The 18,732-nt window shown below is 40.2% G+C and overlaps 1 protein-coding gene across 4 annotated transcripts in view; it reads right to left on the reverse strand.

The window, feature by feature from the left end:
• LOC134807000 (putative C-mannosyltransferase DPY19L2P2) overlaps positions 1-18,732 on the reverse strand; it is a 50,387-nt gene that overhangs the window by 21,051 nt on the left and 10,604 nt on the right. For 2 of the 4 annotated variants that reach the window (XM_063814164.1, XM_063814163.1), the window contains exons 5-7: positions 17,023-17,114; positions 12,673-12,771; positions 11,624-11,875 (exon numbers count right to left, since the gene is read on the reverse strand). In XM_063814164.1, coding sequence (XP_063670234.1) covers positions 11,719-11,875; positions 12,673-12,771; positions 17,023-17,114 — 348 coding nt within the window. In that variant the 3' untranslated portion in view covers positions 11,624-11,718. Of the gene's footprint in view, positions 1-2,244; positions 2,304-9,542; positions 9,627-11,623; positions 11,876-12,672; positions 12,772-17,022; positions 17,115-18,732 lie in introns of those variants that run through there. The other 2 variants (XR_010158432.1, XM_063814165.1) reach the window with 2 other exon arrangements.

The following is an 18,732-nucleotide window of genomic DNA, read 5'->3' on the forward strand; positions in this document are numbered from 1 at the left end:
AGAGAGCCAAATCATGAGTGAACTCCCATTCACAATTGCTTCTAAGAGAATAAAATACCTAGGAATCCAAGTTACAAGGGATGTGAAGGACCTCTTCAAGCAGAACTACAAACCACTTCTCAATGAAATAAAAGAGGATACAAAGAAATGGAAGAACATTCCATGCTCATGGGTAGGAAGAATCTATATCATGAAAATGGCCATACTGCCCAAGGTAATTTATAGATTCAATGCCATCCCCATCAAGCTACCAATGACTTTCTTCACAGAATTGGAAAAAACTACTTTAAAGTTCATATGGAACCAAAAAAGAGCCTGCATCGCCAGGCTCTTAAGTCAATCTTAAGCCTAAAGAACAAAGCTGGAGGCATCACGCTACCTGACTTCAAACTATACTATAAGGATACAGTAACCAAAACAGCATGGTACTGGTACCAAAACAGAGATACAGATCAATGGATCAGAACAGAGCCCTCAGAAATAATGCTGCATATCTACAACTATCTGATCTTTGACAAACCTGAGAAAAACAAGCAATGGGGAAAGGATTCCCTATTTAATAAATGGTGCTGGGAAAACTGGCTAGCCATATGTAGAAAGCTGAAACTGGATCCCTTCCTTACACCTTATACAAAAATTAATTCAATATGGATTAAAGACTTAAATGTTAGACCCAAAACCATAAAAACCCTAGAAGAAAACCTAGGCATTACCATTCAGAACACAGGCATGGGCAAGGACTTCACGTCTAAAACACTAAAAGCAATGGCAACAAAAGACAAAATTGACAAATGGGATCTAATTAAACTAAAGAGCTTCTGCACAGCAAAAGAAACTACCATCAGAGTGAACAGGCAACCTACAAAATGGGAGAAAATTTTTGCAACCTACTCATCTGACAAAGGGCTAATATCCAGAATCTACAATGAACTCAAACAAATTTACGAGAAAAAAACAACCCCATCAAAAAGTGGGCAAAGGACGTGAACAGACACTTCCCAAAAGAAGACATTTATGCAGCCAAAAAACACATGAAAAAATGCTCACCATCACTGGCCATCAGACAAATGCAAATCAAAACCACAATGAGATACCATCTCACACCAGTTAGAATGGCAATCATTAAAAAGTCAGGAAACAACAGGTGCTGGAGAGGATGTGGAGAAATAGGAACACTTTTACACTGTTGGTGGGACTGTAAACTAGTTCAACCATTGTGGAAGTCAGTGTGGCGATTCCTCAGGGATCTAGAACTTGAAATACCATTTGACCCAGCCATCCCATTACTGGGTATATACCCAAAGGACTATAAATCATGCTGCTATAGACACATGCACATGTATGTTTAGTGTGGCACTATTCACAATAGCAAAAACTTGGAACCAACCCAAATGTCCAAGAATGATAGACTTGATTAAGAAAATGTGGCACATATACACCATGGAATACTATGCAGCCATAAAAAAGGATGAGTTCATGTCCTTTGTAGGGACATGGATGAAACTGGAAATCATCACCCTCAGTAAACTATCGCAAGGACAAAAAACCAAACACCGCATGTTCTCACTCATAGGTGGGAATTGAACAATGAGAACACATGGACACAGGAAGGGGAACGTCACACTCTGGGGACTGTTGTGGGGTGGGGGGAGGGGGGAGGGATAGCATTAGGAGATATACCTAACGCTAAATGACGAGTTAATGGGTGCAGCACCCCAGCATGGCACATGTAGACATATGTAACCTGCACATTGTGCACATGTACCCTAAAACTTAAAGTATAACAATAATAAGATAAAATAAAATAAATAAATAAAGTTGGAAGCAGAAGGAAAAAGAGACAGATGATGGATAGATGCAGAGGAAAGAAAAGGAGAAAGCTGGAAAGAAACTACAAACTTGAGTTATGTTGAAGGGAAGGTTAATTGAAGCTAAAGAGAGAAACTCAAGACAAACAAATTTTAAAAAGCAAGGCTGTATGGATATAGCAGAATGAAACATAGCAGAAGAGTGGCCTGAAAGTTAGTTGTGAAATACGTGAGCTAACTTCTTGAAAATGATTTCTAGTATTTGCGAAGGACTATTCCCTTACATATCTATCTACCTTAGATAGTAGCTATTTTTAAGACAGTAGTTATTTATTAAATATAAGTCATTAGCATTTTAAAGCATATTAACTGTGTTTAGTTTATAGAAATAAAAAGTAGAATTTAAATAAACTGCATTAAAAACACTGAATCTTACCCAAAAGTTGAGATCTGATACTCCCAGTTTTTAGACTTTATTTCCTTTAGAATTATTGCCTAAAATACACATAAGGGAAAATGAAACAATTCAATTCAATTAACATTTATATTTTGTATAAATGGTACATTCCAAAAATTAGTCACCCTGTTCCATCTCAGCTATCACCAGCCATTTTCCTCCTTAACTGTTTATTTTTCAAATTCTGGACATGGCAAATTTCCTTGAGGTGAGAATTAAATGGTTTATGTGTCAAAAAGCTGCCTCTTGAATCAAGTTATTTCCTCACTTAGACAAATAGCCATTTTCTGCAGGATAATTCCTCTACAAAGGTAAATGGTATGTGAGCAGATGAGAGCATCCCTGCAAGTCTGTACGTGAGTTATCCAGCAACATTAGTGAACTAAACTAACATGAAAATCCTTCCTCTCCAAACTGCCAAATAAAATATTTAAACATGTTTAAAAATGTATACTCATGTGAAAGAGAAGGAACTTCTGATGCTAGAAAAAAGGTGAATTTTTAAAAATACAATATTCATTAGCAGAGAGCCACCACCCCTGGCAGTCTTTATAAGTGCCTGTAGAATAAGGTCACAACTATAGGCTTGTATTGTAAAGGGAGGGCAGCAGAAGAGGCCTTGGGTCTACACAAGGTAAGAAGTTGGAATTGAGACTAATACATAAAGCTAGGGTCCTCAAAAACTATACCTGCAGTGCTATGGACTGAGTATTTGTGTCCACCTCAAATTCATAGACTGAATCTTTAATCCCCAGTCTGATGGTGTTTGGAGGGTGGGCCTCTGGGAAGTAATTAAGTCATGAGGGTGAAACCCTCATGAATGGGATTAGTGTGTCCATATTACAAGAGACTAGAGAGTTGATGTCTCTCTCTACCATGTCAGGACACAGTAAAAAGGCTTCTGTCTGCAAACCACAAAAAGGGCTTTCACCAAGAACCAAATCAGCTGGGACCTTGATTTTGAACAGCTCAGCCTCCAGAACTGTGAGAAATAAATTCCTGTTGTTTAAGCCACCCTGTCTGTGGTACTTTTGTTATAACAGCCCAAACTGACTAACACACACAGTGACTAAGAATACTTCACCTACCATCCCTACAAGTTGATAGGTTATTTGTTTATTCCCAAGTTTGGGGTGAATATAGTGCTCACATGAGAAACTGAATTCTTGGACTTGTATATTATTTAGACTTGGATTCAAATTTTGTATCATTTAGTTGGTGTAGAAATTCCCAAAGTGCTCTCCCTCTCCCTCTCCCTCTCCCCTCTTTCCACGGTCTCCCTCTGATGCCGAGCCGAGGCTGGACGGTGCTGCTGCCATCTCGGCTCACTGCAACCTCCCTGCCTGATTCTCCTGCCTCAGCCTTCCGAGTGCCTGCAATTGCAGGCGCGCGCCGCCACGCCTGACTGGTTTTTGTATTTTTTTGGTGGAGACGGGGTTTCGATGTGTCGGCCGGGCTGGTCTCCAGCTCCTAACCGCGAGTGATCTGCCAGCCTCGGCCTCCCGAGGTGCCGGGATTGCAGACGGAGTCTCGTTAACTCAGTGCTCAATGGCGCCCAGGCTGGAGTGCAGTGGCGTGAACTCGGCTCGCTACAACCACCTCCCAGCCGCCTGCCTTGGCCTCCCTAAGTGCCGAGATTGCAGCCTCTGCCTGGCAGCCACCCCGTCTGGGAAGTGAGGAGCGTCTCCGCCTGACCGCCCATCGTCTGGGATGTGAGGAGCCCCTCTGCCTGGCTGCCCAGTCTGGAAAGTGAGGAGCGTCTCTGCCCGGCCGCCATCCCATCTAGGAAGTGAGGAGCGCCTCTTCCCGGCCGCCATCACATCTGGGAAGTGAGGAGCGTCTCTGCCCGGCCGCCCATCGTCTGAGATGTGGGGAGCACCTCTGCCCTGCCGCCCCATCTGGGATGTGAGGAGCGTCTCTGCCCGGCCGCCCCGTCTGAGAAGTGAGGAGACCCTCTGCCTGGCAACCGCCCCATCTGAGAAGTGAGGAGCCCCTCCGCCCGGCAGCCACCCCGTCTGAGAAGTGAGGAGCGTCCTCCCTCCTCATCCGGGAGGGAGGTGGGGGGGTCAGCCCCCCGCCCGGCCAGCCGCCCCGTCCGGGAGGGAGGTGGGGGGATCAGCCCCCCCGCCTGGCCAGCCGCCCCGTCCAGGAGAGAGGTGGGGGGATCAGCCCCCCGCCCGGCCAGCCGCCCTGTCCGGGAGGTGGGGGGCGCCTCTGCCCAGCCGCCCCTACTGGGAAGTGAGGAGCCCCTCTGCCCGGCCAGCCGCTCTGTCTGGGAGGGAGGTGGGGGGGTCAGCCCCCCGCCCGGCCAGCCGCCCTGTCCGGGAGGGAGGTGGGGGAGTTAGCCCCCCGCCTGGCCAGCCGCCCCGTCCGGGAGGTGAGGGGCGCCTCTGCCCGGCCGCCCCTACTGGGAAGTGAGGAGCCCCTCTGCCCGGCCAGCCGCCCCATCCGGGAGGGAGGTGGGGGGGGTCAGCCCCCCGCCCGGCCAGCCGCCCCGTCCGGGAGGGAGGTGGGGGGGTCAGCCCCCCGCCCAGCCAGCCGCCCCGTCCGGGAGGGAGGTGGGGGGGTCAGCCCCCCGCCCGGCCAGCCGCCCCGTCCGGGAGGTGGGGGGGGTCAGCCCCCCGCCCGGCCAGCCGCCCCGTCCGGGAGGGAGGTGGGGGGGGTCAGCCCCCCGCCCGGCCAGCCGCCCCGTCCGGGAGGGAGGTGGGGGGGGGTCAGCTCCCCGCCCGGCCAGCCGCCCCGTCCGGGAGGGAGGTGGGGGGATCAGCCCCCCGCCCGGCCAGCCGCCCTGTCTGGGAGGTGAGGGGCGCCTCTGCCCGGCTGCCCCTACCGGGAAGTGAGGAGCCCCTCTGCCCGGCCAGCCGCCCCGTCCGGAAGGGAGGTGGGGGGGTCAGCCCCCCGCCGGGCCAGCCGCCCCGTCGGGGAAGTGAGGGGCGCCTCTGCCCGGCCGCCCCTACTGGGAAGTGAGGAGCCCCTCTGCCCGGCCAGCCGCCCTGTCCGGGAGGGAGGTGGGGGGTCAGCCCCCCGCCCGGCCAGCCGCCCCGTCCGGGAGGGAGGTGGGGGGGGGTCAGCCCCCCGCCCGGCCAGCCGCCCCGTCCGGGAGGTGAGGGGCGCTTCTGCCCGGCCGCCCCTACTGGGAAGTGAGGAGCTCCTCTGCCCGGCCACCACCCCATCTGGGAGGTGTACTCAACAGCTCATTGAGAACGGGCCATGAAGACAATGGCGGTTTTGTGGAATAAAAAGGGGGGAAAGGTGGGGAAAAGATTGAGAAATCGGATGGTTGCCGTGTCTGTGTAGAAAGAGGTAGACATGGGAGACTTTTCATTTTGTTCTGTACTAAGAAAAATTCTTCTGCCTTGGGATCCTGTTGATCTGTGACCTTACCCCCAACCCTGTGCTCTCTGAAACATGTGCTGTATCCACTCAGGGTTGAATGGATTAAGGGCGATGCAAGATGTGCTTTGTTAAACAGATGCTTGAAGGCAGCATGTTCGTTAAGAGTCATCACCACTCCCTAATCTCAAGTACCCAGGGACACAAACACTGCGGAAGGCCGCAGGGCCCTCTGCCTAGGAAAACCAGAGAACTTTGTTCACTTGTTTATCTGCTGACCTTCCCTCCACTATTGTCCTGTGACCCTGCCAAATCCCCCTCTGCGAGAAACACCCAAGAATGATCAATAAAAAATAAAAAATTAAAAATTAAAAAAAAATTTAAAAAAAAAAAAAAGAAATTCCCAAAGTGAGCCAGGATTACTAAACTTCCAATAGGAAAATATAAATGTATCAGATTATTCATTGCAACATTGTTTGTAAATGCAAAATTTAGGAAACAACCTAAATGCCCAGACATAGGAGAGTGACTGAATTACAGTAAATCCAAAGCAGAACACTAGGAAACTACCAGAAAGAATGAGGAAAATCTCTACGAACTGATATCCAGAATAGGTTGTTAAATGAAAAAAAAAAGTGCAAAAGACTATCTTTAATACAAGGAGATATAAAAAATATATATGTAACATTTATTAGTACTCAAAAAAGCCCAACTAAATGGGTCAACCAGAAAACTAGGAAGATTTCTTACCTACAGGGAATAGGCAGTAACAGGGTGAAAAGAAAGGTGGAGAGAATGGGCTGGAAGGAATAGTGGGGATTATTTTCTGAGTATAATTTTACATATATACATATATATTTCTTAGTGGGGAATATTTTCTGAGCATAATTTATACATATATATTTCTTCCTCATTGAAACATGGTAATGTTTCACCCAAAGTAACTAAAATCAATCAGAATGAAACTTCAGCTTCTGTCCAAGTTTGTGTAACAGGAACCACATTTACTTTCTCACCCTAAAAAACTAAAATACCAAGCAAAATAGATTATAGAGATAGCTATGAAGAATTATATGCCAACAAATTAGATAATTTATAAGAAATAAATTTCTAGAAACATACAACCTACCAAGCGTAAATTACGAAAACACAAAAAAATCTCAACAGACCTATAACTAATGAGATTAAATCAGTAATAAAAATGTTCTCAACAAAAGAAAACCTCAAACCAGATGGCTTCACTGGAGAATTCTATGAAACATTTAAATAAGAATTCACACCAATCCTTCTCAAGCTCTTCCAAAAAACTGAAGAGAACACTTCTATACACATTTTATGAGGCCCATTACTCTGATACCAAATCCAGAAAAAGATACTATAAGAAAACTACAGGCCAGTATCTCTGATGAATATAGCAAAATATATATATATATATATATATATTTCTATTAAAAATGAGCAAAGGACTTGAAATAAACATTTCCCCAAAGAATAAATACAAATGTCCAACAGGTATTTAAAATGATGTTCAACATCACCTATCATCAGGGAAATGTAAATCAAAACCACAATGAGATACCACCTCAAACCTGTTAGGATGGCCATTATAAAACAAAACAAACCAAAACTAAACCAGAAGTGACAAGTCTTGGCAAAAATGTAGAAAAATTGGAATGCTTATGCACTGTTGGTGGGAATATAAAATAGTGCAGCCAAAGGGCACATCAGGTAGTCTACACAGAAGAGTTTGTTTCAGAGTGCAGCAATATTAGACATAAACTAACCACTACTTTAATTCCAGCTAACAGATCTTAAAAGCAAGACCCGAAAAGATCAGCCTATGTTCAAGTAACTTAACTGCATCACAGAAAAAAGCGCAAGAATATCTATAGGAATAAGAAAATATCCAGCAGCTAAGAAGGTAAAATTCACAAAGCCTGGCATCCAAGTGAACATTGTCAAGCATGCAAACACTCAAGAAAACACAACCCCTATATGAGGAGAAGAAACAATTAATTGAAACTGACACAGATGACAGAATTAGCAGGTGGAGGCACTGGGGCAGTTAGTATAACTGTATTACACATGGTGAAGAAGTAACAGAGAGAACAAGTTAACTAGAGACAAAAAATACTTCAAAGATACAAAATGAACTTTTAAATATGAAAACTACAATGACTTAAATGAGAAATACACTGGATGTGATTAACAGGTTAGATACTGCAGAAAAACAACCAGTGAACTCTTGAAGACACAGCAATAGTAACTATCCAAAATTAAATAAAGAACAAAAATAAACATAGGCTCCATGAACCACTGAAAATTTTCAAGCAGCTCAATATGCATGTAATGAGAGTCCCTAAATGAAAGTGAGGTGGGGAGGTAGAAAAATATTTGAAGAAATAATGGCCAAAATTTTGCAAATTTGATAAAAATTGTAAACCTAAAGATCTAATGATTTAGGATTCATTTCAATGAATCCTAAATACAAGAAACATAAAGAAAGCTATAGTAAGGCACATTATATAAACCAACTGCTCAAAATCAGTGGTAAACAGAAAATCTTATCTCTAGGTGGGAACAGCTAGAGAAGAAACATATTATTTACAGACAAAAGCATAGGGATGTCAACAGATTTCATAAGAAAAAAATGCAAACAAGACAAGTCAAGCAGCATCTTTTAAATTCTTAAAGAAAATTGCTGTTAACCTGCAATTCTACACCCAGGAAACATACCTTTCAAAAATGAAGGCAAAATAAAGACTTCATGACCAGGTGATTTGCACTAAAAGAAATGTTAAAGGAGGTCTTTCAGACAGCAGGAATACAGTAGGTCAATCTGGCTGTACACAAGTAAAAGGCACTGAAAATGGTAACTATGGGGTAAACACATAACATTTAAAAATTTTTAAATATTTTTAAAAGGTAATTTATTGTTTAAATAAAAACAAAAATTTATTGAGATTTCTATATCATATGTTTAAGTAAAATGTATGACAATAACATGGAATAAATTTTAAAATGCACTTTATCAAAATATGTGGGATGCTGATAAAGTAGTACTTTGAGAAAAGTTTATAGCACTAAACACCTCTGTTTAAAAAAAAAAAAAAAAACAAGAAAGGTCTCAAGTCAATGACTTTGCTTTATACCTTTTAAAAAAAAACCTAGAAAAAAAGATCAAAACCCAAGGTAAGCAGAAGAAATGACGTAATAAAGATCGAGTAGAAATCAATGAAACAGAAAACAAAAACAAGTAGAGCAAATCAATGAAACCAAAAATTGGTTCCTTGAGAAAATTAATAAAATTGATATACCTCTAACCAGACTGATCAGAAAAAAAAAATAGAACACAAACATCTAATACCAGGAATGAAAGAGGAACTATCACTACAGATACTATAGATACATAAAGAAAGAAAATATTATGCCTTTGACATCATAAATAAAATTTAAAAATTCCTTGAAAGATACAACCAAAGTTCACTCAAGAGGAAATGGATAACACAAATAGCCTTATATCTTATTAATGAAATGGAATGAAGCTTTACTAACTTTTTATGTTTTTAAGGAAGCTGTATTTGGGACCTAAGCCAAAAACAAAATTGCAAGAATATAAAATTTCAGTTAGAGTGTCATATTCAGGCAAAATGCTAAAAATCTCATGTCTGAGAAAGAAAAGGCAGTTTTAAAAGTAGAAAGTAGTAATAAGTAAAACATAAAAACAAAAGTTTTAGACAGTAAAACACATATACAGTCTAGTTGAAAGTACAATCTGTTATAATATGACATCTATAATATACATTTCCAGTTTTCCTTCTGGATATTACCAATACCATATGTATTAAATATTACCAAAGAGGAGGTACCCTATAAAACAGAATCACTTCGATTTTATAAACTCTGAGAACTTATTTTAATATTTGACTTATATAAATTAAAAATGTTACCATGTTCAGATAAATGATCTTCCGAAATTTGCCTGGTTTAATGTATCCCACAACATACATGGGAAATAATGATGCTATCTGAAATAATATAAAAAAGCAAAAGTGAAAAAAAGTATAGAAAACTAACACTTTACTATTCACAGGCAAAGTAAATATAAGAGGAGGGCTACAGTTCTAATAATGGTAAACAAAGGAATTTGAACCAACCTTCCCACTAAGAACTAGAATGGCTAGGAAAAATATAAATATATAAATAAAAATATTTTTAAAATATGTATAAAAGCCACAGATTATTAACAAAACAAATGAGGAATTTAAAAGATAGATGGCAATCTATACCGATGAGCATGACATTTTGGGCCACTTTTCTCCCAGAGGTATCTGCCAATTTCAACAGAGGCAGATACCTGCCAGCTGAGAGGCAGTTGGGAGACCAACAAGCTGAGCAGGCATTTCAGCAGATTCAGCAGTCAGAGTGCACCAAGAAGGGTGCTTTAGTTTGGAGTTTCAAAAGGCCATACTATAATAGTGAACCAGAAATCAAGCAGCCCTGAGAAAGACTGAAACCCATCTGCGGATCATCTCAATCTGATTGCATGAAGGTGGTTCAAGATTTATTAGTGCTTTTTACTCGCCTCTCCAATTTTTCATGTATAATGTCCAGCACCAAATCAAAAATAACCCAGCATAGATGGAGATAAGACACTATCACTAACACAATAGAAATAGATCCACAAAAGATTTAGATCAGGGATCAGCACATTTGTTATATAAAAGGCCAGATAATAAATATGTTATGCTTTGTTGGTCACACACAGTCTCTTGTATATTCTTTTTCTATTTTTGTTCTATAACCCTTTAAATATATAAAAACTATTCTTAGCTTGGAGATCACTCAAACACTTGTCTGGCATAATCAGATATGTCTTTAGTTTTGCTTCAAATGTTCAAGGAAATAACTGATAGGATTGAAAATTCCAGGAGAGCACAGAAGTCATAAAAAAAAATTGGGCCAGGCATGGTGGCTCACGCCTATAATCCCAGCATTTTGGGTGGCCAAGATAGGAGGACTGCTTGAACCCAGGAGTTCAAGAGCAGCCTGGGCAAGATGGTGATACCTCATCTCTACAAAAAATTAAAAAATTAGCCAGGTGTGGTGGCACAATGAACTAATTTTAACCTTAATCTATGAAAAACACAATTAAGAATAAAATCTTAAAATACTCCCAGAAAATAACAAATAACATTGAATTATTCCTCTGTAAGCATGAAATGCACACATACAAACAAAACTACATACATTAGTAAAGAAAAAAAAAGCCTAGTATATATGCAGAGAATGGCTAGAAAATCATCACAGCAATATCAAACTTACCCAATAGCTTCTTCTTCTTCTTCTTTTTTTTTTTAACTGAGTCTCGCTCTGTCACCTAGGCTGGAGTGCAGTGGTGCGATCTCGGTTCACTGCAACCTCCGCCTCCCCCTGGGTTCAAGCAATTCTCTGCCTCAGTCTCCCGAGTAGCTGAGATTACAGGCACCCGCCACCATGCCCGGCTAATTTTTTTATATTTTTAGTAAAGACAGGGTTTCACCATCTTGGCCAGGCTGGCCTTGAACTCCTGACCTTGTGATCCACCCGCCTCAGCCTCCCAAAGTGCAAGAATTACAGGCATGAGCCATCGAGCCTGACCCCAAAGAGCTCCTTAGTTTCATCAGTACCACTGGATTAATAAATTTGCTTGCAATGAAGTGACGCTCATTAAAAATCTATTCTACTCTGTTGGCATGTGCAAATAATGAAAACCATAGAAAAATGTCCGTGTTATAACCTGAAAGGGGCCAACTATCATGAAGTAAAACAGAGGGAATACTTTAAACATGCAGCACCAATTGAGCTGGGGTTATAATTTCATTCTTTGTAGGCTATTGGCAGCATGAGACTTCTTGGCAGACTTTCTCACTTCCAATATAGAATATTATTATTATCATCAGTATTTGTTATGCAGGCAGGAGCTCTGATGGAAAATCTTAGTATCATGAAATTTCATCAAAATTCTCCATTTACTCTCTGCTTCCCCAATTCAGTTTCTTGGTACTAGTTACGTAGTTGCTTTGGAAACAGGATGTAGGCTCAGCTCACATAAGGAATGATGAGCTTTATGATTAAAACTCACAGAAATGGTGCCAGGAAAAATTCTGCTCCACAGACAAAACAGCCAACATTTAGCTGGATTAGCAGCAGAACGTCCTGCTGTGAAGAGTAGGATTGGCCCTTAGCATGCTGTGTAGCTTGGCACCCAGAATGATTCTCAGGACAAAAGGAAAATCTATAGGTAGATATATACAGATATTATCTCAAACACCAAAAATAACATTTGTGAATAAAAATAATAGAAAAAGTCTTTCACATGTCGAGCCTTAAAATCTGTCAAACTAATCAATAAAGTAAAAGAATGTGGAATTATATTATTTCATAAAAATCATACCTTTAAGTAAACTTTATTCCCTATTTTGAAAATCTTTTAGGGCATAAATGTAACCATATTTAAAAATTTCTATGGAAACAACCAAGTACATCTTGCATTCAATTTAATTAATATATGCAAAGGAATATAAATCATTCTATTACCAAGATACATGCACCCATGTGTTCACTGCAGCACTATTCATAATAGCAAAGACATGGAATTAACCCCAATGCCTATCAGTGACAGACTGGATAAAGAAAATGTGATACATATACACCATGGAATATTACACAGCCATAAAAAGGAATGAGATCAGGTCCTTTGCAGGGACATGGATGGAGCTGGAGGCCATTATCCTCAGCAACAGGAACAGAAAACCAAACACCACATGTTCTCACTTATAAGTGGTTGCTGAACAATGAGAATACATGGACACAGGGAGGGGAACAACACACACTGGGGCCTGTCGGGGGATGGGGTGGGGAGAACATTAGGAAAAATAGCTAATGCATGCTGGGCTTCATACCTAGGTGATGGGTTGATAGGTGCAAAAACCACCATGGCATACATTTACCTACATAACAAAGCTGTACATCCTGCACATATACCCCAGAACTTAAAATAAAAATAAAAATTAATTTAAAAAATCATCTTACCTGTGTAAAAAGTATAAACTGAGCAAATTGCCAGGGAAGCATAAAGCAACATTGGAAAGACAGAGTGCAATGAAGGGCCTTCTATCATTGCTCGAGGTCCTTAATAGAGAGAAGTGATACCAATAAGTTTCACCTTAAAAATAGTCTGTCACTGAAAAGAAAGACTAATTGCAAAATGATAAAATCTAAATTATTCCATTACCTTTACTATAATACAACAAAATATAGTTAACTTTTTAAAGTATACTAAAAAGAAATTGCAATATTTCATGGCTTGCATGAAGCAATCAAAATTAGAGTTTTAAAAATAACATTGTACCAAAAAAGAGCCTGCATTGCCAAGTCAATCCTAAGCCAAAAGAACAAAGCTGGAGGCATCACGCTACCTGACTTCAAACTATACTATAAGGATACAGTAACCAAAGCAGCATGGTACTGGTACCAAAACAGAGATATAGATCAATGGAACAGAACAGAGCCCTCAGAAATAACGCCGCATATCTACAACTATCTGATCTTTGACAAACCTGAGAAAAACAAGCAATGGGGAAAGGATTCCCTATTTAATAAATGGTGCTGGGAAAACTGGCTAGCCATATGTAGAAAGCTGAAACTGGATCCCTTCCCTACACCTTACACAAAAATTAATTCAAGATGGATTAAAGGCTTAAACGTTAGACCCAAAACCATAAAAACCCTAGAAGAAAACCTAGGCATTACCATTCAGGACATAGGCATGGGCAAGGACTTCATGTCTAAAACACCAAAAGCAATGGCAACAAAAGACAAAATTGACAAATGGGATCTAATTAAACTAAAGAGCTTCTGCACAGCAAAAGAAACTACCATCAGAGTGAACAGGCAACCTACAAAATGGGAGAAAATTTTTGCAACCTACTCATCTGACAAAGGGCTAATATCCAGAATCTACAATGAACTCCAACAAATTTACAAGAAAAAAATAACCCCATCAAAAAGTGGGCGAAGGACATGAACAGACACTTCTCAGAAGAAGACATTTATGCAGCCAAAAGACACATGAAAAAATGTTCATCATCACTGGCCATCAGACAAATGCAAATCAAAACCACAATGAGATACCATCTCACACCAGTTAGAATGGCAATCATTCAAAAGTCAGGAAACAACAGGTGCTGGAGAGGATGTGGAGAAATAGGAACACTTTTACACTGTTGGTGGGACTGTAAACTAGTTCAACCATTGTGGAAGTCAGTGTGGCGATTCCTCAGGGATCTAGAACTGGAAATACCATTTGACCCAGCCATCCCATTACTGGGTATATACCCAAAGGACTATAAATCATGCTGCTCTAAAGACCCATGCACACGTATGTTTATTGCAGCACTATTCACAATAGCAAAGACTTGGAACCAACCCAAATGTCCAACAATGATAGACTGGATTAAGAAAATGTGGCACATATACACCATGGAATACTATGCAGCCATAAAAAATGATGAGTTCATGTCTTTTGTAGGGACATGGATGAAAATGGAAATCATCATGCTCAGTAAACTATCGAAAGGACAAAAAACCAAACACCGCATGTTCTCACTCATAGATAGGAATTGAACAATGAGAACACATGGACACAGGAAGGGGAACATCACACTCTGGGGACTGTTGTGGGGTGGGGGAGTGGGGAGGGATAGCATTAGGAGATATACCTAATGCTACATGACGAGTTAATGGGTTCAGCACACCAGCATGGCACAGGTATACATATGTAACTAACCTGCACGTTGTGCACATGTACCCTAAAACTTAAAAGTATAATAGTAATAAAAAAAATAAAAAATAAAAATGTTACTGTTACATGAAAAGAAAATAACATTGTAATTTACCATTAAATATTCTAAATACAAAAGCTCGTTTTCCTCTACATCTGCATGACATTAGAAATTTAATACTCCAGCAAGGAGGTCAGAAAATAGGACACGGCGCTGCCCCTGCACACCTCAACATGCTTCTCCTGTATGTGTAGCAACAACTTTTATATACCACCACTTTTCTGTTTCAAAAAACATTGAAGAGAAATGTAAGTGCTGATAAAGTAATAAGTTAACAACTATGGGAAAAATTTAAGGAAAAAGAATCTTAAAAAATTAAAAAACATTCTAGAATTCAGCTGAAGCATGTGGAAGTTTAAATTGTCCATTCTGCATTACTGAGATGTATTGGGAACCAATACCTTCTACCACAGAGAATTATAGTAACTTTTAGATAAGAAAGAAGAAACACAAACATTTTACCTAAATAATAAAACTGTAACTGCTCCTTTTATAAATGCTGTATTGGATTTTGATGAATCTTTGTACAATCGTATATAAATTTTCAAAAACAAAATTCTAAATGTTCATATTGTTTATTAATGTTATCATAAAATACTCATTATGTACTTTGTAATCTTACATTTTTCAAACAAAAATTAGTTCTGACTAAGATACAGAGTATAGCACATGCACTCAATGATACAACCCTAAATGTTCTCATTAAGACATTTTATTCCATGAAAGCCCTGACTGACCAGACTGATATCACCTCAAAAAAATAAAAATAACCCACCTTCCTAGGAATTAAACTGGGAATGAATAGCAAGGGGTGATGAAGAATGGTCAGCTTCCATCACCTAATCTTTGAGAGAAGGCAAAGTGTAGAGCAAAGATACAGAAATCTGAATGAGGAGGAGGTTCCTAAATCCAAATTCAACCCCAGAATATACTTGTCAGGTTGGTAAGAAATCAGAAGTTAGCCTGCTCCATTCTCAAGGCTTGTGCCACTCCAGTACACTACTATTTACCACTCTTCAATTAGCTTTATCTGAGTGCCACAAATATTTGCATGGACGTGTGCAGTGTTCTGTGGTTAAAGAGATAAATATGGCATGGTCCCTGTTTCCAGTGGTACTTTTAAATACATATAATTGGCTAGGCACAGTGGCTCACGCCTGTAATCCCAACACTTTGGGAGGCCAAAGAGGGCGGATCACTTGAGGTCAGGAGTTCAAGACCAGCCTGGACAACATGGCAAAACCCTGCCTCTACCAAAAATACAAAAACTAGCTGGGGGTGGTGGTGTGCACCTGTAATCCCAGCTACTTGGGAGGCTGAGGCAGGAGAATCGCTTGAACCCGGGAAGCAGAGGTTGCAGTGAGCCGATCGTGCCACTGCACTCCAGCCTGGGTGACAGAGCAAGACTTCATCTCTAAAGAAATAAATAAATAAAAATTTGTGTATGTGTGGATCATTCATAAATTTACTGTTTCAAAAAACAAGGAAGAAAAACAAAATGATTTTTATATAAGGCAGAATCTGCCAGGGACTAGAAGGTGAAGAATGGGGTCCTCTGGGAGTTTGGAGGAGATAGTGATCATTATTTCATTCAGTGAGAGTTCTCATTAGTATTCTATCAAATTTATTTCTCTGATAAGGCTATTTATACTATTCTACCACATATGGTTTTTTTTGTTCATTTCTCAGACCTCTTATATATCTAAAATGCTTATAAATGTAATCCCTACAAAAAAAGTGTATCCAAAAAAAAAAGTTTGAAATGAAACTGGTTGTCCTGTTAGAAACATTAGTTGTTCAGAAATGCTTCATAAATATGTGAATATATGTACTCTTTATCCATCTAACTCCGCATTTCCCAAATTCGTTTGCACACAGAACACTTTTTTCATGGCACATTCATCAAAACCACAGGTTAGAAAACAATGTCAGAGTACCTAAACTTTGAAGAGAAAATGTAATTGTTTCTCAAAAACTTCTGAATCTTGGCAAACTATATACAAACACATACCTTTTGGTTTATTAAAATATAATGTAGTTATCTAAAACCTGTAGCCTACACTCTTAAATGGAGAGCAATTTTTATGTAGCAATTTTGAATTATTTTCTTAACTCTATACTCAATTTACTTTTAAAATAACTAAAAAATGGTCAATTTGGTAATTACAACTTCATAGGTTGAAGTATATATATATAATATATATATTTACATATTTTTTTTTAGAGGGAGTCTCGCTCTGTTGCCCAACACTGGAGTGTAGTGGCACAATCTTGGCTCACTGCAACCTGTGCCTCCCGGGTTCAAGCAATTCTCCTGCCTCAGCCTCCCAAGTGGCTGGGATTACAGATGCACACCACCATGCCTGGCTAACTTTTGTATTTTAGAAGAGACAAGGTTTCACCATGTTGGCCAGGCTGGTCTCAAACTCCTGACCTCAAGTGATCCGCCCACCTCAGCCTCCCAAAGTGCTGAACTGAAGCATATTTTAAGACACTTAAATTATAATTTATTTGCCTTTGTTTTATAAATCGAAGTTACCTGAGAATCAAAGTTAAAATATACATCTGAAGTACAAGGAATGGATAGGAAAAACTTTCACGGAGAGGTTGTGTCCACATCACATGGGTGACCTGAAATCAACAAAATGCCCACTTTACATCATGTTTACTACAACAAACATTTAAAAACCAGGGGTGAGTTTTTTTTAGTAATTTCAATACTAGGCACACTAGATCCCATTTCTGAGTGTCTGGCATAGCTTTCTCAGTTTTTGAAGCTCTCTTAACGCATGAGGCCATTAAGTAGAGAGCAATTAACTACCATGTCCAGAAACCAGCAACAGATATATCAGACCGAGCAAAATGAAACCCAAGGGACAAACAAGATTGTACGTATAAGAGTTGTGAGAATTCTGGGACCTGACCAACTAGATCCACAGTCCAGCCCTGCCGTATGATCCTGGCACATGATCCTGGCATCCGAGGCTTTGGGATATATGCATGCTGAGACAAACACCTAAACAAATGTCACCTAGGTCATTCGCAAGCACCATGAGAGTTTCTACGTAACAAGTATGAACGAATATAAATACACACTTTGAATAGCTAAGATTGCCTCAGATTTTGTAAAATGTACCTTAAAAAAGTTAAGTATATATTTTAAAAACAACTAGAAGTATTTGGGAACTACAAATGTGATGCACGTAACGAAAAGTATTAAATTTTCACGCAAACTTTAAAATTACTTCTAAGACATATGGGTCAGAGTATTAGAAAAATTTTCCATCAAAAATTCTGAAATTCTAGAAAGAATGTGAACTCTTATTACTTTGCAAGAGTCTTAGAAGTTATTGCTCCTCTTCCAAGATACCAAAATTGTAAATGTTGGAAGACGAATTATGATACATAAAAGAAAGTCAACTTATACCAACAGTTGTCTGGCACACTCAAAGAAAAAGCTTTGTCTTTAAATCAGCACACTGTTGAATGTCAATGCATTTGTTTGCTTTAAAATAATATATATGGCTTTTATGTATAATTTTTATGATTCCCTTATCTAACTGATTTTTAAAAATTAACCCAACAGCAATGGATAAAAGTACTTCTACCCCGGCCGGGCGTGGTGGCTCACGCCTGTAATCCCCAGTACTTTGGGAGGCCAAGGCGGGTGGATCACGAGGTCAGGAGTTCGAGACCAGCCTGGCCAACATGGTGAAACCCCATCTCCACTAAAAATACAAAAATTTAGCTGAGCATGGTGGCACTTGCCTGTAATCCCAGCTACTCAGGAGGCTGAGGCAGGAGAACTGCTTGAACCCGTGAGGCAGAGGTTGCAGTGAGCCAAGATCACGCCACGGCACTCCAGCCTGGGCAGCAGAGCAAGACTCCATCTTGAAAAAAAAATACTTCTACCCTATGAAACCTGTGTCATAACATATTAAATATTTTGCTCCCAAGAGCTAGGAGTCAGAATCTCTCTCTTTTTCATTGCCATATCCTCAGCATCTAACAGAGTATGGACATGGTATATACCAATATTTTGTTGAATGTATCCATCGTATTTGAAATAAGCTTCTATGAGCTCTTTTTTAGGTGGACTATGTTTCATTGGGCTGAATTAGTAAGTTAATGTCTATTTTGAATTCAGCATTTTGCATTACTGAACAGACAGCATGACGTAACACAAAGAAGTGAGGGAGCAGGTGGCAGTGTCTTAACCGTGTCCCTGCTGTCAGGCCTGAGGCCTCTT

This window comes from Pan troglodytes, chromosome 6, assembly GCF_028858775.2.
Source record: "Pan troglodytes isolate AG18354 chromosome 6, NHGRI_mPanTro3-v2.0_pri, whole genome shotgun sequence".
Classification (NCBI taxonomy): domain Eukaryota; kingdom Metazoa; phylum Chordata; class Mammalia; order Primates; family Hominidae; genus Pan; species Pan troglodytes.